This window comes from Herpailurus yagouaroundi, unplaced genomic scaffold, assembly GCF_014898765.1.
Source record: "Herpailurus yagouaroundi ecotype Mexico unplaced genomic scaffold, PumYag 141, whole genome shotgun sequence".
Lineage (NCBI taxonomy): Eukaryota > Metazoa > Chordata > Mammalia > Carnivora > Felidae > Herpailurus > Herpailurus yagouaroundi.
In genome coordinates, this window is record NW_024412396.1 from 54,583,500 (window position 1) to 54,609,663 (window position 26,164).

Here is a 26,164-nt window from a genome sequence, read left to right on the forward strand (position 1 = left end):
TTTACTCCAAGAAGAATACATAAGCAAGCGAAGGCTTTTAAGAGGGAAATTGGGACAATCTGATTTATATTTTAAACTATCGTTTTGGCTACTGTGCGAAGAATGATGAGTAGAAGATAACTTATGTATCCTTTTTCTTCCCATCTTGGGGGTGGTGGTGGTGCGGAATGTGGTTCAATAAAATTCCTGAGCAGACCAGGATTGACCGGCCAGCTTCAAATCTAATGGCAAAGCTGGATTCGGAGTTGGGATCAGAGCACGCACGACACTGTTCCTGCAGTTCCCCGTTGTGCACGGAAGATGGCCCCCGAGCGCAGTTCCTGGCCCGCTTCGCAGAGCGCGCTGCTGCCTGGAGAGCCCCGCGCGGCCAGGCGACTCCGCGCCCAGGTTTCGGTGCGTGTGGCGGGTCGCGCCCTGCGCGGAAGTCGGCGGGCAACGACGATCTGCCCGGGGTGTCGCGCCCGGCTGCAGCCGCACTCCGGGTGGCCACCGACGCGTGTCCGCCGCCGACTCTCCGCAGAGGCATCTTAGGCGGGGAGAAGCTGAAGCTCTGCAGGACCCCCGTCCGCCCCGAGACAGTCCAGCCGCGGGGACTTTCTCCGGCTAGAGTGCGTGCGGTGGACCCGGCAGGCGGTGCCCGTGGGAGGCTACCCACGGGGAAAGCGGCCCACTGGGTTTAGAGACAAGGCAGCTTCTAAACTAGTCTTTGGAGAGAACTCGGCTGGAACGCAGAAGGGACAGCCCGGACTGGTGTTGAGTGTCGGGGAACCGACGGAGCGGGCTGCGTAGCTCCGGGGATGGGAGTGAAGCAATTAGGCTTGTTTGGGTGGAGAGTTGCCTAGGGAAACCGAACACTTAAGAGCCTCTTCTTTCCCCTCTCCAGCCTCCTCTTGGGTGCTGAAGTCACAACCCCAGCGAGTCCTCTCTCCTCCCACGCCTCCGTCTGCCTTCCAGACCGCGGGAGCCCAAGGCGCAGAGGGCCGGGAACGAGACGTCAGTGGAGGATGAAGAACTAGCCTTGGGACCCTTGGAAGATGAGGCAGACGCCCCTGCTGCAGCTGGCGTTACTTCTCTCCCTGCCCAGGAACCTGGGGGGGAAAGGGTGTCCATCTCCACCCTGCGAGTGTCACCAGGAAGATGACTTCAGAGTCACCTGCAAGGATATTCACCGTATCCCCAGCCTACCGCCCAGCACGCAGACTCTGTGAGTACCTGGGAGAGGAGAGGGGAGCATCGAGAGGCCAGGGACAGCTGCAAAGATGGCCAGAAGTGCACAAAAAGAGCGTGAGAGTAAGCCAAAGGGCTGTGTGTGTGTGTGTGTGTGCAGTAAAAACGCAACTGCCCAAACCTGGGATTGCTGCCATCCTAGTTACTCAAAACACGGGAAAAGCTAAAACCCTGGTGCAAGATGCAAGCGTGAGCTGCCCTTTCTCAAGAGCTGCTCTTCACTTTGCCCAGGCCTGGCTGAATCTTTCACTTCAGATATTAACAACACTAATAGCAACTCAAGAGTTGACCTCTAGCACAGAGACCCTGTCTTTCAACTCTGAATTCCCCACACCTGGCATATGGCCTGGAACTCTTCTGGTGCGCAAGCAAAAGCTTGTTGAGTAAGTGAGCCAATGAATATGCAAGCCTCAGATGTTGTCCGTCCACCACTTCTTTAGAGACAGTTTTGAAGGGGGTAGAATTTCAAGTCATGGGAGAGAAACATGGCTCTGACAGTGGAGGGGAACTTGGAGCCATCGGTTTACAGTTCCACCAAATATCGAGGAGAAAGGATAATGTTGGAGGAAGGCAAGGGACTAAGAGTCAGGAGACCGTTCTCTTCATGCCCCTCTCACCAGCTGGGAAAATAGGGGAGGTCATTTATTTGGGAAGACCCAAGTTTACCTCTGAGTAAAAGAGGGGCGTCAGTTAGGTGCTTTCCGATGTCTGATGATGCAAGTGAGGGGATTCGCTGGATCACAAAGAGTAAGAACTTGATAAAAACAGTAGCAGGGAGAATCTGACCTTGAAAACAATGGGAGTAGGGGTAGGGGAGGGATGGTGTGCTGAAGAACGAAGTTATTCTGAGAAGAGACAGTGATGAAGAGTGTGGGTGAAAAGGCATGCCAGTTTAGACAGTGGCCACAGCCATCTGCAACAGTAGCAAAGTGATTTTCAAATCTTGGCGGGGAGGGGAGGGCAGTAGAACTCTTGTCAAAGGAAAGCTTATGAGAGAAGTCAAATATGTAAAGCTAACCATTTTATTGTGCTTACTCCTGTCCTCAGCACTTTACACAAACTCACCAATTGACTCCTCACAAAATCCAACTGAGTAGGTAATTTTACTATTCTCGTTTTATAGATGGGGAAACTGAGGCACAAAAAGCAAGGCCACTTGTTCAATGTCATGCAGTTAATCAGTTGTGGTGCCAAGATTTGAAATAGCTCCGCTGCACTCTTAAGCCCCCTGCCCTTAGATGAAAGCAGGTCTAACCCTGCCAGCTTTTCTCCAATATGGTCTTGAAAAAAAATAGAAAGGAGAGAAAAATGTGTAAGAACTTAGAAAAGTAAGAGTTGGGCAGGGGAAGAAAAAGGAACAGAAAGAAGGAGGGAAAGGAAAAAGAAAGAATGGGAGGGAGGGAGGAAAAGAAAGACTGTGTCTGTGTTATAGTAGGCATTTCCTGCTGAAACAAAACAGACCTTAAACCCTGTTCTGGGTGGCAACCATTTTTCTGAATCTAGATGCTGTGTAACCATGGCTGGCTGTTTTACAAATTATTATGGTGCTGAGAGCATTTTTTCCTAAGCCTTAGTCTCTATCCATGTATTATGGTGCTGAAAAGTAAACAAGACTGTCCCTTTCTGCATTACCCATACACTTGCCGTGTGGTTCAGTAGATGGATGGGAGACAGTTTCACTGTTTGTGACTTCCACTGAAACGGTGGTTCTGAATCTTCTCTACTTCCCCCATCTAAGACAGCATGATTCACTCTTATTATAACAGTGATTCTAACTAGGTAGGAAGTAAGGGAGAGCTGATATTCCCACTCCCCAGTGGAACATTCTAGAATCTTTGACATGCAGGTAGTTTGAAAAAAAAATGCTCCTCCTGATTGAGAATACTGATTTAAGGGAAATTAAATGAATCCAGCAGAATAAAATGAAAAACTTTAATGTTGGCATATAATTATAGATCATATCACCTCAGAACCAAGGATAGCAAGATGGACCCATTACTCTCATTCAGAGAATTGCCATTTGCTACCTGTGTGCGCAAGAGGACTACCCCTTCTTTGAATGAGGGTGGGGTTTGATTTTCATTTTGGATTTGTGTGGATTCTTCTGCAAGAAAGTGCCACCTTACCTTGCCTTGTCCTTTGACCTATTCACTTTCAGGTTCATGATGGTGACAATCACTACCTCACCCCCTCCAACTTCCTTCAACTCCAGTGGAGTGAAGGTTTGTCCATCACACACTTATATGCCTTCAGAAATGTTTCTTTTTTTTAATTTTTTTTTCAACGTTTATTTATTTTTGGGACAGAGAGAGACAGAGCATGAACGGGGGAGGGGCAGAGAGATAGGGAGACACAGAATCGGAAGCAGGCTCCAGGCTCTGAGCCATAAGCCCAGAGCCCGACGCGGGGCTCGAACTCCCGGACCGTGAGATCGTGACCTGGCTGAAGTCGGACGCTTAACCGACTGCGCTACCCAGGCACCCCTCTTTTTTTTAATTTTTTAAGCTTATTTATTTTGAAACAGAGAGAACGAGAGCAGCAAAGGGGCAGAGAGAGGAGAGAGAGAGAGAGAGAGAGGAGGAGCACTGTCAGTGCAGAGCCCTATGTGGGACTTGAACCCACAAACCATGAAATCATGACCTGAGCCAAAATCAAGAGCCAGATGCTTAACTGACTAAAGCACCCAGGCATCCCCCCCTTCAGAAATGTTTCTGAAGGAGCTGTTATAGCTCCTGTTTTCAGGTTCTGGATTTTGCTTCCATTATTGCTAATTTGCATTCTGCATCTGTATCTGTGGCTCTAATTGATGGACTAGCCCACTATTTTCGAAACTGAAGACACTCACAGATGTTGATCTTCAGGATTTTTGCCAGATCTGTGTTCCACCTGTGCTATTATACATTCAGTATCTTTAAGTATTTCACTTCTTTAACTGAAAGAAATTTATTTAGAAAGCTTATATTATGACTATAAATGGGAAATTAGCATAACTTGCTGTAATTAGGAGGTAACCCAGAAAGCTAAAAACATTGAAAACACAAATATAATTACATTCTAGGCTCAAGATTATTGCCTGTGAATGCTCTAAGCCTGAGGCTGACTTTCCCTTGTTAAAAGGGAAAACGGATAGGGGCACCTGGGTGGCTCAGTTGATTAAGCATCTGACTGTTGATTTTGGCTCAGGTCATGATCTTCTAGTTCATGAGGTTAGGCTCCATGCACTGACTGTGCAGAGCCTGCTTAGGATTCTCCCTCTCTCTCTCTCTCTCTCTCTCTCTGCGTCTCCCCTGCTCTTGCTGCTTTCGCTCTCTCAAAATAAATAAATTAAAATTTAAAAAAATTAAATTTAAATTAAATTTTAAAGGAAGGGAAGAGTGTAAGTGTTAGAGAAATATTCAAGAGGTACCAATTCAACATGCTGTCCTTGGTGGTATCAGAAGAATTGAAAAACCATGGAAAAAGGAATCACTTTTTCACTGTTATTCAATATTATTTAATGCCATGTGGGCATTCCACCTAAAATAATCTCACATCATACTTGGTTTCCACACTTAGGAAATTGTGCATTTATTCCATATTTCACAACTGTTTTAGTCACAATCAGTGGTCATAACCTGAATAGCATTTGATTTCCCACCTAAAAAGAAGCCCCCTGCTTTAGCACCCACATGCTTGCCAAATACAGAAATACTCTATGTCTTACAGAGATGGTGTCACTTCATGCTTCTGAGCTCCATGATTTATTATTCTTTTTTCTCCTCTGTGTGTGTGACTCAAGGTCTTTGATGGTAAGTAACAGAAAACCCGGTCTGTCTAGCTTAAGGAGGGAAGAAATGTTCTGAAACAATAACATGTAATTTACAGAATCATTGTAGAACCTGGCTTTTAAAACAAGCCAGAGCCCAGGGCAGCCAGGGAGTTGGAGCCACAGCCAACCATCTGGTTGGAACAACTCCACAGACAACACCATAACCACAGCCACTGGACATCTGTGGTGCTGGGCACCTAGTTCTGTAGCTGCTGGGCTGTCTGTGTACTGCTATCAGTAACGTCTCAACCATTCCTGCCACTTTGAATCACCAGTCAGAAAGTGATATTCTAGATGGAAGCATCTGATTGTCTGCCGTAGGTTACCTGCTGTGTCCCAGCTGCTGGGGGGAGTAGGAGGAGGGAGGTCCCTTTTCCCCACTTTTGGTGTCTGTAGTAGGAGGTGAAGAACTGGGTCCTTCTAATAGTACACATATTAATGGGCATTTTCCACCAAAGAGGGGCTATCTGCCCTCACCATTGCTCATCACTTCCTTCATCCTGCAAACGTTTATTAAGCACTGGCTACATTCCAGACATGTGCTAACGCTCTGGACTTGGCAGAGAACAACATCAACATGTCCCTGTCCTCAGGGGTCTTTACAATCTAGGGTGGAGCTGAATATCCATCAAATAATCTCATAAACATGCAATTATAATTGTGTAAGTGTGCTGAGAGTGTACTTGGTGGGAATGGGGGGTGGAAACTGACTTCAACTTGGGTTCAGGGAATGTTATGAGCTACATCCTAAGCTAGTAGGATCCTAAACTAGTAGGCATAAGGAGTTGCGTGTGTGGAGGTAGAGGGTGAGGAAGTGGTGTTCCAGGGGATTGAATTACTCATTTGAAGAGCTTTGAAGAATTCTAACCTGAACAGTGAAAGAGTTGATGGGCAACAATATACGTTGCTACTTTCTTTGTGACACAGTACAGGTCGAGGTGAATTCTGATGTCAGTTTTTCCTCCAATTCTCCAATTCTGGAGGCAGCTTTTGTGCCAACAACAACAAAAAAAATGACTTGTTAGGGGTAACTGTTTAAAAACAAATATTTGATTCATTAAAGAAATAAATGTAAAGACTAGTTCTTTTCTGAGTTTTCCATATATTTATTATTTTATTTGTAAATTTAATTATAATAATTACCTTAAGGAAGACATATTTTTTGATGGAAGACTTTATAATTTAATAATATTTTAATAAATAATTTAATAAAATAATAGTTTGAGTACAAACATAATACGTTTTCTTTTAAAGCACTTGAATGTGCTTTCCAAATACTTAGAAAAGTCTAGAAAGTCTATTAAATTAAGCTTTATTAGTACCAGGAATCCTAAGTTTTATAGACATCCCAGTGGGGTTTATAGGAGCAGGAGAGTAGAATGGTTAAGGGCACTCTCTCTGGAGTGAGATCATCATGGTTGAATGCCTTGGTCTACCATTTCTTCAGCATACTTTTGGAAATGTAGAGAAGGGAAAAACATTTTTCCTTCTATTCTTCTAAATCCTTGACTAGGACCCCTAGTAGCAACAATAAAGAAAATAGATTAACAGGAGAAAAGCACACATATTTACTTAAAATAAGTTTTATGTGACATGGAGTGAGGACACTGGCATCCTAGGTTCCTTATGGTTAGGGTTGCCCTATCTAGAAGGATTCTCCACTTATCCCTGTTATCCAGGTGTAATTAATAGCATTCCTTAACTCTCAATAAGGAAATGAAGACCCAAAGAAGCGATTAACCTTGATTGTTTTTACATCGGGTTTGATAAAGAGTGGGAAGTCATGGAACAATGTGATAGGACAAAAACAGGGGGTGAGCTAAGTGTAGAAAACTGGGGGAAACAGCGAGTTTATTCCTTCAGATTCCTCTTGCCTTCCTTTCGTCTTTGCAGAAAAGGATACTCCTTTCCTCTGGGTGTAGGGAAGGCACTTCCACACAGCGGGGGGCTTATGACCTGCTGTAGGAGAGGGTCAGATAGCCCTGTCTGCACTAGCAGTTTCTTAGATTTCTCCGGTTTAAAATATCCAAAGTGCCAAGATGCCACGTTTGGGGAGGGCATGCTCTGGGCACTATCAGGATTTGCTCTGTACCTCAGTTTCTTCATCTGTAAAATGAGGATAATAATAGTACCTGCCTCGTTGGATGGCTGGGAGGTATGAATGAGTTAATGGTATTAAAGGATAATTTTCAAAGAAAGGTAAAATCATGAGTCTCCTACAGCAATAAATTGAACACCTTAAAGATTTTATTTAACTCTGTTTGAGTTTCCTAAGGCTGCCATAACAGAGTATCCACAACTGGATGGCTTAAAACACCAGAAATTTATTCTCTCATATTTTTGGAAGCTAAAAGTCTGACATCAAGGTACTGACAAGGCTATGCTACCCTGGCAGGCTCAAGGAAAGAATCCTTCCTTGCTTCCTAACTTCTGATGCCTGCCTGCCATCCTTGGTTTTCCTTGGCTTGTAGCAGCCTGACGCCAGTCTTTGTCTCTTCAGTCATGACCTTCTTCTCTGTGTAAGTCTCTGTGTGTCCTCCACCCCTTCTTATAAGGAACCAGTCATGGGATTTAGGGTGCACGCTAATCCAAGATGATGTATACACCTACAGAGACCCTATCTCCAAATAAGCTCACATTCTGAAGCTCAGGTGGTTGTGAATTTTGGGGGGACACTATTCAACCCACTACAGTGAAGAAACTGGTAAAATGTTGCAATTATGTTAAAAATCCACAAAATAGATTTATAGATGAGGAATATTGAAATGGACGTGCTAATGGAGGCAAAAGACTTCTTTCATAGTCAGGGGATGGAGGAAGTCAACTGAAGCTCTACCAGAAAGGACAGAATTTGCCATGTCTATAGACAGAATTATTTTGCATTGCTATCAATTATTTACAATCTACACAATTATGAAAGAGCTCCCATTGAATCAGACTCAGAATCCTGGAAGAATATGCTCTAGTCAATGCAAACTTTTCCAGTGAAGCACAATATCCCCTACGATACACACAGAACGCTTAGAACAGTTAATTTATTGACTCCCAGTAAACACTTTATGAGGAAATTCAGTAAAAAATAATTTCCATTTCAACTTAAATCACAGGTCAATATAAATTATTCAATTATACATTTTAAATTGAAATTGCAAGGCCAATCTATTAGATATTCCAATCAATAGACTGAATTTAAATAACACAATACTCAAAATACCAAATATATATTGAGTATTCTTTTTTTATTTTTATTTTTTTAATGTCTATTTACTTTTGAGAGAGTCAGAGCACGAGCAGGAGAGGGGCAACGAGAGAGAGGGAGACACAGAATTCGAAGCAGATTCCAGGCTCTGAGCTGTCAGCACAGAGCCCAACGCCAGGCCCAAACCCATGAGTAACCAGATCATGACCTAAGCCGCAATCAGACACTTAACCAACTGGGCAACCCAGGCATCCTATATTGAGTATTCTTAAATTCAACACAAATTAATATTATGGGTCTGACTTAGATTTTTATTTCTTTTTTTTTTTTAATGTTTATTTATTTTGAGAGAGAGAGCATGAGCGGGGTAGGGTCAGAGAGAGAATGAGAGAAGAGAATCCCAAGCAGGCTCCACACAGTACAGAGCCCGATGTGGGGCTCAGTCTCATGAACTGTGAGATCATGGCCTGAGCCAAAATCAATAGTCAGACACTTAACTGACTGAGCCACTCAGGGACCCCTCATTTCTATTTTTTCTAATGTTTATTTATTTATTCTTGAGAGAGAGAGAGAGAGAGAGAGAGACTGAGATCAAGCAGGGGAGGGGCAGAGAGAGAGGGAGACAGAATCCCAAGCAGGCTCCATGCTGTCAGTGCAGAGCCCAGTGTGGGGTTCGGACTCTGAAACTGTGAGATCACAACTTGAGCTGAAACCAAGAGTCAGACCCTTAACCAATTGAGCCACCCAGGCGCCCCCCCCCCCACATTTCTATTTTTAATTCTAAATTTTCCCAAATTAAAAGATGTTTATTCATTAAGCAAGCTGGGCTCTTCCCCCACCAGTTAAGAATACCAGTTCCTTATGGAAACATCCACTGGCTTCCTAGGTTCCTTATGGTTAGGGTTGCCCTATCCAGAAGGAGCCTCCTCTTACATCTGTTATCCAGGTGTAATTAAGAGCATTCCCTTGACTCTCAAATTAGATTTTGGAGGATAAATTACTAATAGAACTTACTAATAGACCATTAAGTCCAGAGGCCCATGGGACATGCTGGGACATCCTGAGCCTTGTTTATTGTCACGTAACTGTCACGTTATAAGTCAATAACTTAAACAGGGTTGGTCTCTTGGTTTTGCCTAAATTCTGCAACCCCCACCTACATGGTAGTGAACTTCCTTTGTGGCTTCAACTGAATTTTGCATTTCCTTGGCTATGTTAAGATACTTGTATCTTCCCCTCTGGCTTATTGCAGGAGCCACCAAACAGCTCTCCTGCATCCAGCCTTGCCCTCCACAGTCTATCCTTCACACAGCAGCCAGAGACATCTTTTAAAACGAATGTCAGGTCACGTCCGTCCTTTGCTCACAACGCTCCTCGGCTTCCTAGTTATCTCAAGATAAAAACCAGAGTCCTTACAGAGGCCCAAAAGGGCCTACATGATTCAGACCTTCTTTTTTTTTCTTTTTCTATTTTATTACTCGTACTCATAATTGAACTTTTACTCCACCGGCCTCCTTGCTGTTCCTCATGTTTGTCAGGCTTTTCCACATTAGGTTCTTCCCTGTGTCTCAAACCTTATTTTCCCAGATGTTCCCATGGCTTATCCTCTCACCTCCTTCCAGTTTTTGTTCAAATGTTACCTTCTCAATAAGGCTTTCATAATCACTCTACTTAATATTTAGCATTCCTGCTTTTAAAAAAAATTCCATAGAGCTTGGCACCTTCTAATATACGATATAATTTGTCTGTGTTTCTTATTTATATCTTTCCCCACAGGGCTAGGTTTTTGTGTTGGTTTGTTTTTGTGGTTTACTTTGTTCAGTTATGTATCCCAAGTGCCCAGAAAGAGCCTGGCATATGATTGGTAGCCATTACATACTGGTTTAATAAATGAATGCATGGATGAAGGTCTCCAGAGGCACCTTAATATCATGCCATCGGGTTCTTCACACCCTTTAATTCTTTTTCAGAGTCCTTGGGTTTATTGCCCTGTTAAGGTAGATGAAATTCTACTTTTGTTTAGTATTTTTCCTGACCACCTGAGACACTAGTTTTTAGACATTAAAATGACATCTGCTGGGGCACCGCATGCCTCACCACCCATCTGACCCTAATTCACGATACAAAAACCATGTGAAAGATGCTCCTTTGAACAGCCACCTCCAAGAAACTGACTCTACCAGTGCTTCCTCAACTTTCCAAAGTAGCACCCCTAAGCAAGAGGAAAGTAGAAGAGAGCCCCAGGATATCTGGGACAACCTGAAGCAATCCAGAGCAAGCAGGACACTTCTTTGAAGTCTCTGGGTTTGTTAATTTTTATTTAGCTTCTAAAAAATGAGTGACAATTTTGAATTCTTTTCCATCATGTAGCTGTTTTTTGTGGGGCTTCACATGTAACTTCTCAGAGGATTCGCTTCTACCTTTAGGATAATGCAACTCTATATTTGAATATCCCAGTAATTTGACTCAAGTGATGGTGTACAGAATGGCAGTCACTGAAAGAGGCCAGTAAAGTACTTTAGGAGGCAGTGCTGTGTGTGCTTAAGAAGCCAGCCTCAACAGCCAGACCTGCTCTGCAGAGGCCAAGCCCATTCAGTCCTATTCTCAGACGCCTGGATCCAGAATGTCTAACTGTTTCACCTGTGTGAACAAACCCTGGCTATCCTGGAGTGTTTTCTTCTATTGGCTCTGATGAAGCAGTGGACAGAGAAAACTAATTCATAAAAACTTACCATATGTTGTTAAATGCGTGGATTGTATTTGGATTTATCAATTAATTGGAATAGTTTTTTCCCCCTTCCAGAACTGAGAAATCATTAATTTTAATTGATCCAACTATTTGATTACTTTAATGTTTTCTTATGGTACAAAGTATGTTAATTATTACCTTAGAGATGAAGGTTTATTAACCAGAGATTCATGGGCTTCCTAGGATCCCATGTGTATCCTCCTGGAAATCTGTGATTAAATGAAAATTTGTACATCAGGGTACGACTGAGAGAAACTATAACTTACCTCAGATTATTAAAGGTGTCCTTGAACCCCCACCCAAAAAAGTTAAGAAATTATATTCTGGAATAACTTGGCTTTTTTGTGTGTGACAGTATACATTTGCTATTAACCATGACTTAATCTTTTTATTGCATTACAAAGAACGCTAAAACATATATTTAAAAAATAAGCAAAAACTTCTTGACCTTTGAGTGTGATTTTTTTTCTCCTGACTATATTGCTATGATTATTTTTTAATGCCTCACACTTAGCTCATCCTTTGAATAGGCTCTTCTCACAGAAGTTCACTAAGTGTGGCTATTCTTCAAGTCACTGTTTAAAAACAGATTTTATAAGTGTCTAATGCCTTATATCTGACATTAAATCCTTTCTACCTCTCCTGTTTCCATTCTCACTGAATCTGCTTGCTTAATTATTCTTTTGCCTTTTATTACAGCAATTAAGATATAGTTGAAGGAAATTTAGAGTATGAGTAAAAATGGTTCCATTTGTTCGGAGCTACAAATTAGATTTTACAGTGTTCCATTTTGATGTCAGACTCTCCTTACTTTCTTCATTTTTGTATGAACCCTTAAGAATATATAGGATGTCAGAAAATTTCAGAGCAAATCCTTTTCTTAGAATTACAAAGCAGACCCTTGTGATTTTTAAAGCATCTTATAAGTGTTCTCTTACATGTATTGACATGTAAATCTGCCCTGGCTTTTTCTGGTACAGCCCTATTTAAAATATCTTGCCATCAGAACATTCCAGAAATTCAAATATTTTCTCATCATTTTAGCTAAACTTTCCACACCCCTTTTGCACCTGGAAAGAGCTCCCTGCGTCCCAGTTTTTCTTTCAAAAACATGATCTCTCTATTTATATGATACATGAAGCTCTTGGCTAACATTTTTGCAGGCATTAGCTTAATTTTACCCACACCCGAGTATTATCATAATTACTCAACTCCAGAGAGGGACTGAAATTGTCTTTTCTTATTGCCAGCTACTGTCACTTTATATTTTGTTATTTCAATCTTTTTATGAGCTGGGAAACTAGAAGGCTAACTTTAGGGAAAGGATCTGTACATGACGATAAATAAATGATCTCAAGAGAGGGCACAAATGAGGGGCTCTCCTGTGACAGTCTTTAGTGAGCTTTGTGGCTGCTCTGTTTCTCTCTCAACACCCTTTCCAGTTATTTTTGGGTACATAGCCATGGTCCAAAGTTTGAGATGATAGGAAGTCTTACTCTAGATAGGTGGCATTTTATTGTGGTTAGTGTTTCTTCCTTCCTTTCTTCTTTTTGTCTTTTTAACAAATATTTATTGATTACTTAATATTTGCAAGTACTACTCTAGATATGGAAAGATATAATAAATGACCTCCTTGATCATACATTCTAGCAGGGGGGAAATAGCCAAAAATATTAGTAAGTAACACACATAGTATGTCAGATGGTGATGAGTATAATGGAGAAAAATAAAGGGAGGGACAGGGAGAAGGAAGGCTGGGGGTTGCATTTTAAGTGGTGAGAGAAGGCCTCACTGACAAAGTGACATTTGAGTAAAGACCTGAAGGAGCCCCCAAAACTAAGCCAGGCTGATATCTGGGGCTGGGGGGGGGAGAAAATTCTGAATAAATGGAAAGACCCAGAGTCAGGGGGGGACATGGGAGGAACTTGCATAGTATGTTTGTAAGTGACAAGCAGAAAGATGTGCCTGAAGCAGAGATGGTTGCAGGAAATGAGATCAGAGGAGTTATGGGGGACAGAGCACGTTGTACCTTGTAGGTCATTATAAGACACTAAAAATATGTAAATATAAATATATACCTTAAGTATAAAATAATATAAATGCATACAAATACATACATGTATATTTTTTTTCTGAATGAGATAAATAGCTATTAAGGATGTTGAGCTCCACCCCCAAAATTGCATAAACTGATTTACATTTTCCTAGGAGCACCCAGGCTACTATATTTGTTAATCAAGTGAGAAATGACCATGGCTCCAACTGGCTTAATACCAGGGAAATGGTTGAGTCCTGAATTTATGATGAAGGTAAAGTCAACAGGATTTCCTCACAGAGTGTGTGGAGTCTGAGTGAAAGAAAGGAGTCGGTAATGTCTTAGCCTGGATTCTCCAGAAAGCAGAGCCTGTGGAGAATTATCACTGGGGAGTGTGATTCCAAGGAGCAGAAGGGTGAGTTGGTGACATGAAGAAAGGAGGCAAGGACAGTTTGCTGCTACTAGAGGCAAGTTGTTGTTGATCCCATATGGCCACCTGAGAATGCTATGCATCTCGGACCCTTGCTCTAGGAGGGAGGAAAGAGAAACTTTTATCCATGAGTTCTTATCCCCCTGCCCCCACCTTGTAGATTGGGGTGTTATCTCCACCAGCCTTCCAGGTTTCTTGTGCATGGATAATGATGGAGTGCTAGATGTTTACAGAAATGCCCCAGGGTGGAAGGCTGTGGCATGGCTAGAATAGGACAGGTAGGGCTGAGAGGATCTCAAGTGATGTATTAAGAGGTCTTTAATGCAATTCGCCCTATGAACCACTCAGATCTTGCCAAGCTTGCTTCCTTTCTTTCTTTCTTTTTCTTTTTTTTTTTTTTTTTTTTTTGCGTTTATTTATTATTGAGAGACAGAGAAAGAGTATTAGCAGGGGAGGGGCAGAGAGAGAGGGGGACACAGAATCTGAAGCAGGCTTCAGGCTCTAAGCTATTAGCACAGAGCCTGACACGGGGCTCAAACTCACAAACTGCGAGATCATGACCTGAGCCGAAGTCAGACACCCAACCGACTGGGCCACCCAGGAGGACCTCTTTTTTTTTTTTTTTAAGTTTATTTATTTATTTTGAGAGACAGAGACAGTGTGAGTCAGAAGGAGTAGAGAGAAAGGGAGAGAGGATCCTAAGCAGGCTCCACAGTGTCAGCACAGAGCCATATGCATCGTTCAAACTCATGAACCATGAAATCATGACCTGAGCCAAAACCAACCAACCAATCGACTGAGCCACCCAGGCTCCCCTTCCCAAGCTTTTAATTATGTCTGGCTCTCATACCAAAATATGGGACCTTCTGTTTTGTAAAAATAAAATGACCTTATGTCTTTTCTGAGATAGAGGGGGATACAACTCCAATCTGCCACAGAGCTCCCTTCAAAATGCAATCTTTGCAAAGACATAATGCAGGAGGGCTTGTGAAATAAGCAAAAGTCTCCTCTATTGTGGCTGATCCCAAGGTTGTAATTAATAGTCATATCTCTCCTCAACTCTGATTTTAGATTTCTCTCAGCACTGCCCAGACTTTGGCCTGTGGTTGCCTAGAAGAAGGACCCAGACTTTCAACTCCAAGGGTTTTAAACCCTTAGCTATATTTGCCCTATTTCACCATTATCACTGGTCACAGAAGAACCAAGACATGTCCCAGATAAATCCCTGGGTTCTAGACATATTCCTCACTGCTGCTGATGTAAAGCAGCAACCATAGCTTCTCATGGTTCTTTTATTCCTATCAGGAGAGAAACTCCTACGTTTGCCCATTCATCTACTGGTATCATGAGCCCAAATAACCAGGTGATCATTATAGCATAAGGCCCTTACTTGGAGGAAGTAGTCTTTACACCCAAAAACTAGGACCTCTGGCAGGAACAGAGACAGGCAGTTCAAATTCTGAATGTAGGTCACTGTGATGGTGAGAAGGGTCAATCCTACCAACACCTCTAGGTCCTCATACCCATGTATTCTAGCTACATGGGTACTGGCATATATTGGCTATTGGTTCAGCATGTACACTTCACTGAGGTGGATCCCCAACCGTTCAGGCTTTGTCCCAAGTTGGAACCTTAGCTGATCCTTTAATGGGTCATTTCACTATTCTGCTAGGCAATCTGCTTCTGCATGATTAAAGACATAGTCAGACTAGTGGATATGATGGTCATGTGCCCTTTACTGTACCTTCTCTCCCATGAAATGGGTCTCTTGGTTGAGTGTTGTGCTGTTGTAGTGTTGTGCAACAAGTTGGTTCTTGCAGAACTCTGTAGGACCTCATACTGGTAGATCAGGCAAGCTATAAGCCTTCGAATAGTGACCCTAGTGGAGGCAGTGAGGTCAGGGAAGGCAGACTCAAAGCCAAAGTCACAATTCTCTTTAAAATGAATTACTACTTTTGACAAGTAGAAAGGGTCCAGTGTAATCAAACTACCACCAATTGGCTAGCTGTTCTTTTGGAGGAAATTTGCCTTATCAAGGGTGCAGTGTAGGGTTCTACTACTGGTATTTTTGGTTATTCAAAGAGGCAGTATCTTTACTGGATTTGATGAAAACGAACCTGTGCTTGGCTTCCATCCCTGCCACCATGACCATTTCATTCACGCCCACTCTACCAGCACTGCAGTTGACATCCATAGAATGAGTCATCCTACCCACCTGGTTGTTGAAAGTCACCTCTGAAGGGACACTGAGAAAATTTCCTTCGAGGGATCCAGCCTCCCTTTCAACCAGTGGATTTCTGGTTTCAGAGATATTAAGGTTTTTCTTTTAAAAATGTGCATCATAAATTTAAGAAATTGTTACTTTTGATGTAGTGTAAACACAGAACTAGAGTGAAGAATTTGCCATAACATTAATTTTTAGATTTAGGTTAATGCCTTGATGCCAGAAAAATAAACTCTGAGCTATAATTACAAAAGCATCTAGTTCTTTAGAGCATTTGGATTACTGAAAATTGCCATAATGGTTATCTCTTATGAATTATTAATCTGTTATTCTATTACATAATAACTGCTTGAGCTATAATATGAATTAAATGTGTTTTGTGCACTGCCTTAAAAAATCTGTTGCCATTGTTATTTTTTTGTTTGTTTAATTACATACTGTGTCAACTCTGTGTCCAGCCCCATGCTATGTGTTTTCACATATGGTATCTCACTTGGGACTCACAACAGCTCTGTTTGACTCTACTTTAGATGAGGAAATCTGAGACCCAGAAATGTGGTCTCTCTTATCTTTTATCTCACAGCCAGTAAATGAAAGAGCATTCAAACTCAGGTCCTCTAGCTTCAAATCCAAGGCCCTCTTTCTATAGTAGCTATCTTCCTAAATCTGGTCTCTTCCCTTCCCTTGTGTTTCTTCCCTTCCCTCCCCTTCCCCAATTGACATGAAATTCATATAATGTGCCATTCACTGGTATTTAGTACATGCACAGTGTTGTACAACCATCACCTCTAGTTCCAAACTAATTTCATCATCTCTAAAGGAGATCCCTACTGATTAACCAGTCACTCCCCATTCTCCTTCTCCTCATACCCCCTGGCAACCACTAATCTGATTTCTGTCTCCATGGATTTACCTATTCTGGACATTTTATATAAATGCAATCATACAACATGTGACCTTTGTGCCTGGCTTCTTTAACTTAGCATAATGTTTTTACATTTCAACCACACTGCAGGGAAAGAGTGTGGGCCATCAGACAAGTGGCCTGATAGGAAAACAGGTGTAAACAGGCCAAGCTTTATGTAATTTCAGGACTTTTCAGCCAGGTTCATTTCTAACACCCTAGTGTAGAGAGCAGTCCCACTCCATGTCTCAATGCCTTACACCTTAGAGATGATCATTAGAATGCCAAAAATGTTCATAGTTATTCTCGAAGGCTTAGAGCTACAAAACTACTTTCCCACATCAAAAGGTTTTGAGAGTACCTGTTTGGTGAAGGAGAGTGTTTCTAACCAGCGGGCTGAGCAACACCATGCGCTTATGCCTTCTGGATCCCATGGAATCTTAGTCAACACTTCTAGAAAGAAGTGACTTAATAGCAATGCATGAGCCATTATCTGTAACTTATACCCTTTTAAGAGCCAATACTTATGCAGAGGGTTTTTCTGTGTTATAGGCAAGGTGCAGAACTTAAACAATGTCCCATTTGTAATGGTATTTATTATAATAATATTGGGGGTGCCTGGGTGGCTCAGTGGGTTAAGTATCTGACTCTTGATTTTGACTCAGGTCCTGATCCCACAATTTGTGAGATTGAGCCCTGTCAGTGCAGAGCCTGCTTGGGATTCTCTCTCTCTCACTCCCCCCCCCCCCCCCCCCCGCCGACTCAAAATAAATAAACACCAAAAAAAATAATATTGGCTTCTCTATCTTATATCTCCATTTAAAAATTTAACCAATAGGGGTGCCTGGGTGGCTCAGTTGGATGAGCGTACAACTTTGGCTCTGGTGGTGATCTTGCAGTTTGTGGGTTACAGCCCCGCTTCAGCTCTCTGCTATCAGTGTGGAGCCTGCTTCAGATCCCTGTCCCTCTCTCTCTGCCCCTCCCCCCTCACTCTCTTTCTCTCAAAAATAAATAAACATTAAAAAAATGTAACCAATATGCCAATAAAGGAAATTTGCTAAGAATAAAAAAAGGTTAAATGAAAGAAGTAGATTATTATTTCCCTTAGGTTTACTGGAGCTTACTTCTCAGCTGTTTCTTCCCTCCCCACTCTGGAACTTGGAGACAGAAGACGTGTAGTCAAATCCTAGCTCTCCACCAACTCACTGTGTGGAAGAATCTATTTGCTCAACTCACAGGATGAACAAACTAGTAAGATCTGTTATGCCCACATCATGGAGTAGTCATGAGGATCATGTGAGGTAATGCTATGAGTGTGTATGTGAAATACCTAGTAAACCAGAATAAAGCCTGATCGAAGTTAACTGTTATCACTAATGCAGTAGTGGGCATGAGAGCCTGTGAGAGCTGGTCTGATTTAACCCTCAGCGTGAGTATTATATTTGATTTGGAGAGGGCATGCTTCCACACAGGGACCATTCAGCAGCTGTTGGGCTTGAGGATCGTGTGGCTTTATTTTTTTTTTTTTAATTTTTTTTTTCAACGTTTATTTATTTTTGGGACAGAGAGAGACAGAGCATGAATGGCGAGGGGCAGAGAGAGAGGGAGACACAGAATCAGAAGCAGGCTCCAGGCTCTGAGCCATCAGCCCAGAGCCTGACGCGGGGCTGGAACTCACGGACCGCGAGATCGTGACCTGGCTGAAGTCGGAAGCTTAACCGACTGCGCCACCCAGGCGCCCCTCGTGTGGCTTTATTAAGACCAAACACTTGTCCACTGTGCAAAAAGCACATTTTAAGTATTTATAAGATTGCTTATCTTCTTCCAGAGATATTTGTCCCTGGGGAGTTACTGTTAGGGTAAAGGGTAAAGTGACTGAAATTCTAACCATGAATGGGAGTTCTCTGTCCTATTAGGGCCCATAAATCTGTAAGAATCTAACTGTTCTATGGCAGAATTTGGCTGACAAGCCTATTAGGGTTTCCAGACTCTCCAGATGCCCCTATTTAATGCTTGGCTGGCCTTCTTACGTAGCATAACCAAGTTCTCATTTCACAACCATCCCGAATCCCTGGAATCTAAAACAACAAAGCCAGAAGCTCTGAAATGTGTGCTATGAAGCATGAAACACTCTATTAAGGTTCTGTCTGCTTCAGTTCTGTGTGACAATAGAAGTTTTAATGTACTTATGAAGAACTCCTTTTACTCATAAGAAACTTACTTTATAGAAAGTATATATCTCAGGATCAAAAAACTCAGTGGCTTGGAGGGGCTACTCTTTCTTTTCACATTATATCCAGTATCTTCATTTTCAATAGCAAGAGGGAGGGGAAATCTCTTGAATGAGAGAAGTCATCGTGAAGAGTACAGGATGGAAGTTTCCCACTGAATAAGGAAATTACTGGTGAACATTTTAGCAAGGTACTTTTTCATCCTTCTGTGTTCTTATCTTTGTATCTGTTAAATGAAACCATAGGATGGTTCTGTCCTACTTCGGAGAACCGTTGTGAAGACCAGGGAAGTAATTGTTCAAGTGTACAAGGTGATCTTTTTTATTCAGGGAGCTTTCTCATTCAGCAGAAAAAGAATATGCGAGAGGGGGTGATGCTTTATCAGATATTTTGAGAAACACAGATTTATCATGCAGGGATTTTTAAAAGAATGAGACTGTAAAAACAAACAAAACAACAAAATAAAGCAATTTAAAAGCATCTACACCCATCCTTTCCCCTCTACCCTTCTAACAATGCAAGCAGACTATCGTCCACCTGCATCCATGCTCCCTGCTCTCCTCACCCTAATTTGACCTTTCCCGTCTCCTCTCCCATATTCTTCCCACCGTTATCTAAACACACTCCAGTCTCTTTCTACTAAAACAAAATCCCGCCATAGTTCTCACATCTCAGTCCATCCGCCACTGCTGCTTCCCTAGCTGCCTCCTTCCCTTTGCAGCTGAACATTCATTAAGACTTTTCTCGGGGCGCCTGGGTGGCGCAGTCGGTTAAGCGTCCGACTTCAGCCAGGTCACGATCTCGCGGTCCGTGAGTTCGAGCCCCGCGTCGGGCTCTGGGCTGATGGCTCAGAGCCTGGAGCCTGTTTCCGATTCTGTGCCTCCCTCTCTCTCTGCCCCTCCCCCGTTCATGCTCTGTCTCTCTCAGTCCCAAAAATAAATAAACGTTGAAAAAAAAAATTAAAAAAAAAAAGACTTTTCTCAAGTTGTTCTTTTGACGTTTTTACTTCCATTCATTCTTTAACTTACTGCAATCTGGCTTCTGCTCCCATTACTCAGTTGAAAAGGCTCTTGCCAAAGTCACTAACAACCTTTGCTGCAAAATCCAGTGGACATTTTTAGATCCTTTTCTGGATTGAACCAATGGTAGCTTTTGTAGTGATGATCACTTCCCGCTGTTTCCCCACATCACACTCTTTGACTGCCTGGTGCCACAAAGTGCATCTCTGATCAGCACGTAAGGGAGCGCTACTGTTGCACAAGGGGGGCAGATACTGAGATATGAGCCAATTAGGAGTGCTAGCTGCACTCCTTCCCTCTTAACAGCAAGTGAGTTCTTTTTTAATATATATATGTGTGTGTGTATATATATATATATATTAATTTGAGTATAGTTCTTGAATTAAGTAACGTTGTAGGCTACAAAGTTAATATCCAGAAATTGGTAACATTTCTATGTACTAATAATGAAGTAGCAGAAAGAGAAATTAAGAAAACAATTCCATTTACAATTATGCTAAAAAGAATAAAATACCTAGAAGTAAACTTAACCAAGGAGGTAAAGGACCTGAACTCTGAAAATTGTAAAACATTGATGAAAGAAATTGAAAATGACACAAACAAAAGGATAGATATTCCATGTTCATGGATCGAAAGAATCAACATTGTTAAAATGTCCGTACTACCCAAAGCAACCTACAGATTCAATGGAAGTGCGTCTTGAATAGAGTGCTCACCTCCATGCTTGTTGCAACCCTTGTGATGTGATCAACTTCCTCATACACATTTGGAAAACAGAGCATCCAGGATTTCAGTGGATCCGTCTTCCTGCGGGAAATTTAGACGACAGGTTATGGGGATGAACTACAGCCCTGTTGCTGCAGTTGATGTCAGGACCACAACTGGTGCTTCCGTTTCTCTCCACTGCCCATTCTAAATTCCCCTCATACTCACCTTTAACCTCTGCTGGCCTCGATGACTTATCTGCTGGTATAATCCAAGCTCTTATTCCTGAGGGGTCTGAACCCATGGTAACTATACTCCTTTCAGGCAGGAGTTGCTGGAATTGTTCATTTTAGTTATACTTGAGCAAGTGCTAAGGCATGTTCAAGTGGATTAAATGAATTCCACATATATACATATATTCCTCCCTACCGTCATTGGGTCACATCAGACTTACCTCTTCGCACTGATCAGGATCAGTTACTCCTACCAAAATATTAACTCCTCCTTTAGTCTACTGATCCCTGCACATAAAAAGTCCAAAACTCCCAGGTGAAAATCATAGCTTATAGTTTCCTGCAGAGCCTAGAATTATGGGGATTGGAAACACAAAATTCCTAAGTGGGTCATTGGGTATAAAGGCAACTGAGGCCACTCCTGCTTTTGCCCCTTGATTTCAAGACCCACACATTCTTCCTAATGGGACACAACATCCAAATAGAAATTTGTGATTTGCTATGATGATACCACACCATGGCAGAGTATTGCCAACAAGTTATGCCTTTGGCAGGCTATTCCATTGCTTTGTAAAACCAATTACTCCTGGGTTATGTGGTACTTGATATGACCAGTGGATCCCATGACCACGAGCTTACCTCCCTATCTCTTTTTCTGTGAAATAGGTCTCATGGTCAGATGCTGTGTTGTACGAGATTGTATACCTGGATCAGATACTTTAAAATCTTCCAGATAGCGGTGCTTGGCTGAGGCTGTAGAGGCAGGAAAGGTGAATAGTTACCAAGAATACGTGTAACCACTGTGACATACCACTGGTCCTTCCAGGAAGAAAGGCCTCACTGTGATCAATCTGCAACCGTGTTGTACCCTCAAGAAATAGTGCCACATTGAGCTCGCTTGCTAACTGGTTGGACTTTCAATGGTGGAAAGAAATCAGCCTTGCTTATTGGGGGCCCATGCTATTAACATGTGGTCTCCACTCTGTTAATGTGCCAGTGGTGCTAGTTCTGGGGTGGCCAGTGACAAAGACTAGGTATTTTTAACTGATCAAGTCATTTTGCCTTAGTTACTCAATGGTTATTCTCTGGTGACTGCTTACTGGTGGTCAATATCTGATACAAAGATCTTCACATTTTATGCCAACACCCATATATTCATACTCATGCATCTGGCCCAGACATTTTTTCTTACAATCTACCTTTTCTCTTCCCAGGTTCTGACCGGCTGGCCAATCCTTTTGCTCTTGATTGCATATATATTCTTATTTTTCCATGAAATCTACCCATTGGGAAGATTTTCCCTTGCTGCTGTCTTTCAAGGCCCCCTCCATGTACAGCTCATGTCCATTTTGGGTGGATATACTTAACCAACATCTATATACCAAACCAAATGATCCACTAACCAAGCTCTGGCTTTTGTCTTCTAACTTTAGCTGCTCATATGGGACAATTCATACAGCCATAGCCATGAACCAAGGAAGGGACAGTGATGTAATTTTGTAGTTGACTTGGAGGGCTAGGATATCAGTTCATACAGTTTACTCATGCTTTGTAGTCCTTAGGTTCCCTCCAAGGCAGCTACTGTTAGTAGTTTCTTGAAGATCCATCAAGACACAAATTACATAGTTTTAATACATGTTTCAATTGATTTTAATGCAGCTGGTCCATCAAGCTTGGGGAGCCTTTGATCTTGTCCAACCCCCCCCCCCCAATCTTTCTTGAAATTCTTTCTTCCCTTGACATCCTTTATGCTGATTGCCCACCATTTCTGATAGTCTTAACTCTTCTTGGTTCATGCCACTTACTTCTTCTAACTCCTAAACATGGGCATTCCCTAAGGTGTTCCCTTTGGTCTTTTTTTCTGTCTATATTTTCTTCTTTGACAATCCCTCTCAGACCTATGAGTTACTTAGAAAATAAACACATATCTCAATCTCTTGTTCCAACATTTCAAGCTAGTCACAAACCAATATTCTTCTACTATTTACACATTTCTATGTGATTGTCTGGAAGGGCCTCAAATTCAACGTCAAAACAAATTCATTTTCTTATCAAAGAAAATGCTCATCCTTCTCTCTTTCCTCTTGTCCTATCACCCTTGACTCCCTCTCTACCTGTCTATTGTTATTATACCTCTGAGATGTTCGACACTTTCATTCTCTGTATTTAAGTTTTACTTATGTTACAGGATTTTGCACACTAGTTTCACTCCTTTGCCCACTGCTCACAGGCCTGTTGAGGGCACTGCATCTTATTGATTTCTGTGTTCTCAGCACCTCATTCACTGCCTGGAGCATAGTAAGTGTTCTATACACATGCTAAGTCAAAGAATACATGGTAAAGCTCAAACTTAATGCAATAGCTTGGATCTTCCATTTTCTACTTTACCAGTCTCTTAAATGTAGACACCCATCTACCCCTTCAACCAGACTGAACTATTCATTGCTCTTCCTGCATGAGACATATACTTTCCCTTTATATTCCTTTGAGTATGTTTTTCCTCATGCTTAAAATGCCCATCTGTCCCCTACCTGCCCATCAAAATCCTACAAATCCACCAAGCTCATATACCTCCTTCTTCATAAAAGCTTCCCAAGTCTCTAAAGTTCTGGTTCCCACAGCACTTGGATTCAGAGAACACACCTATCATACAGAACTGATTGGAGTAATCCTTCTCCTAGACTAAATTTATAAAAGCAAAGGATTTTAGATGTGGAGAGGACTTTTGGGGTTATCTAACACAACCTTGTATTTTACAGCTAAGAGAACAGAGGCCCAAAGAGAATAAATGTCTTGCTCAGAAGTAAATGTCAGCCAGTGACTGGCAGAGCTAGACCTAGAAAGTCACTCTTCTGAATCCCCTGGAGCTATGCTGCCTATGCAATTTTTCTATCTTCTCTTCTAGAATATTAGTGCCCAAAGTCAAAGACTGAGTTCTGTTCAGCTTTGCCTCACTTATAATTACTAAACTAGTGCTTTAAATACAGGAGGTTCACAAAATTATCCTGGATTAAAATGAATGCTTAATGGGCTAGTTAACAGATACTTTTAGCCAACAGCCATCCTATCCTGGGTTTCCCAGTAAACAGTCTGAGCCGGAGGTTACTTGCTGATGTGAGAATGAGGAAAAGGAGAAACAGGCAGAACCATGCTTTAGGGCAGTTCATAAGAAGGAGTTTGCATACTCCCTCCACTTCCTGTTTCCCACTGATCAGAATTGCCCTCCCCACCCCATTCCCACCCACACTTTCAGTTTTGACCTTTGGCCCTTCAGTGGCTCTTTGGAAAGCTGGATTCCATGCCCTATTGAAAGGCTGCTGATTTGAGTCAGACTAGAAGATGTACATGAGATGAGTCCAACAAAGTATCCTAAACCCCAGCCCATTACAACTGCTACTTTGGTAGTTTTTGAAGCACTTTGATACTAGCAACACAAAATTGGTGGCAGTTTTCTTTAAACATTATGCGGTTTTGGAGTGGTAGTAGGGGTCCGGAGCTGACGGCCAAGAAAGAATTCTTGCGACATCTTTGGTACAAAAAAGTGATTTTTTTTTTTTTTTTTTTTTTTTTAAAGCACAGGGACAGGACCTGTGGGCAGAAAGACCTGCCCCTGGATTATGAGGGTGATATTATATACTTGGGAGTTGGGGGAGGTAAAGAAAAGGCGAAGTTTCCAAAAGGACTTTCATATGCTAAAGAAGACTCACAGGATGTGGGAAGTCTAGCTATTGTCAAGCTAAGGCTGTTTTTTCCCCCTCTAGTAAGGCATTAACATTAAGACAGTAGGGAGTTCCTGGAGAGATAATTATATTTCAGCCTGCCTCAAGTATTTGTCAATGGGCTGCAGGTTACAAAGAAATTTAATTTTATTTGCTATTTTCTTCTTGCTTTTGCTCCCCACATCACTATGAAGGGGAGGGTAATGTTGGGGCTCCAGGAAACAGAATCTGTAGGTTTCTGGAGATTAGGTTATTGATAAGATTTTTTTTTTTTTTTTTTGTAATTTACTAAGACATTGGTAAAGTGATGGAGACTCATATCCTGCAGAACCGTGATCTCTATCAGTTATTTGTTTTTTCCTTTCCTTTATCCTTGGGCAGCCAGGAGTGCCTAAGGAATATCACACATATCCCACCTGGGGATGATGGGGGGGGAGGTTTGGAAGGTGTCAGCTTGCCTTATGCTCCCTCATCAGACAGAGGCCTGAAACAGGAATAACTTTTAAATGTTTTATACAAGTAAACAGTGATGTTCATGAATAAGAAGACTTACAGATTGAACAAGTCCTCATTTTTCTCTTAATTGTAATTAAGAATGGGCAAATGCATACATAGCTCATAAAAATTAGCTTGCTGTGAGCAAGCTCTATGCTTCCAATGCTCATGTGAACTCCGTGCTCATAGGGATGAAGAACCAGCTGGTGGTTTTGCGAGTGGCTGGTTCCCTGCAGAAGAGCAAAGAAGTGATGAAGGCCATGCAGAGTCTTGTGAAGATCCCAGAAATCCAGGACACCATGAGGGAGCTATCCAAAGAGATGATGAAGGCTGGTGTCATAGAAGAAATGTTAGAAGATACTTTTGAAAGCATGGATGATCAGGAAGAAATGGAAAAAGCAGCAGAAATGGAAATTGACAAAATTCTGTTTGAAATCACAACAGGTGCCTTGGGCAAAGCACCTAGTAAAGTGACTGATGCCTTTCCGGAGCCCAGACCTTCAGGAGCGATGGCTGCATCAGAAGATGAGAAGGAAGAAGAGGCCCTGGAGGCCATGCAGTCCCATCTTGCCACACTCCGCAGCTAGTGGCTGCTCAGCAAGGCCCTCGGGTTCTTTCGTGGCCCACCTACTGGGAGTGGGCACACTCCTCTGAAGCAGTCACCATGTTATGTATCTCTTGCACTACACCTCTGAATCAGGCACTTTTATTCTGAGAAGGTTCTCTGCTAATATCACTTCACTTGGCAGAGGTTTTGGGATCTCAACAGGACTGTTCTTGAGAGGTGGTTATAAAAGCATCATTTTCAGGTGTATAAATAGAAGTATCTTTTGGGGGCGAGGGCAAAGGAATCTGTCTTCTCCTGAAGCACTTCTGAGGATAGAGTTGATGGCCTGAATGTTGAGGACTCTCCATGTTTTTTATCTCTAAAAACACTCCATGTTTTTTATCTCTTTACACACTCAGATATCACCTCACGCCAGTCAGAGTGGCCAAAATGAACAAATGCTGGCGAGGATGTGGGGAAACGGGAACCCTCTTGCACTGTTGGTGGGAATGCAAATTGGTGCAGCCACTCTGGAAAGCAGTGTGGAGGTTCCTCAGAAAATTAAAAATAGACCTACCCTATGACCCAGCAATAGCACTGCTAGGAATTTACCCAAGGGATACAGGAGTACTGATGCAT

At 42.2% G+C, this 26,164-nt stretch overlaps 2 protein-coding genes across 6 annotated transcripts in view; both read left to right on the plus strand.

Annotated features, from left to right (window-relative positions):
• The first annotated feature begins 370 nt into the window (after nucleotides 1-370).
• The window catches only part of TSHR (thyroid stimulating hormone receptor), a 159,506-nt gene continuing 133,712 nt past the window's right edge, over nucleotides 371-26,164 (plus strand). For 3 of the 5 annotated variants that reach the window (XM_040477913.1, XM_040477914.1, XM_040477916.1), the window contains exons 1-2: nucleotides 372-608; nucleotides 884-1,204. In XM_040477913.1, the coding sequence (XP_040333847.1) occupies nucleotides 1,035-1,204 (170 nt within the window). In that variant the 5' untranslated portion in view covers nucleotides 372-608; nucleotides 884-1,034. Of the gene's footprint in view, nucleotides 609-883; nucleotides 1,205-26,164 lie in introns of those variants that run through there. The other 2 variants (XM_040477915.1, XM_040477917.1) reach the window with 2 other exon arrangements.
• Nucleotides 25,107-25,686, plus strand: LOC121032136 (charged multivesicular body protein 3-like). Its single transcript, XM_040477918.1, has one exon. It carries the CDS (start codon nucleotides 25,170-25,172, stop codon nucleotides 25,563-25,565), a length of 396 nt encoding a protein of 131 aa, XP_040333852.1. The 5' UTR covers nucleotides 25,107-25,169; the 3' UTR covers nucleotides 25,566-25,686.

Bases quoted from the DNA above. Each gene is read 5' to 3' on its own strand.
- LOC121032136 (XM_040477918.1), top strand. From the start codon at position 25,170: ATGAAGAACCAGCTGGTGGTTTTGCGAGTGGCTGGTTCCCTGCAGAAG.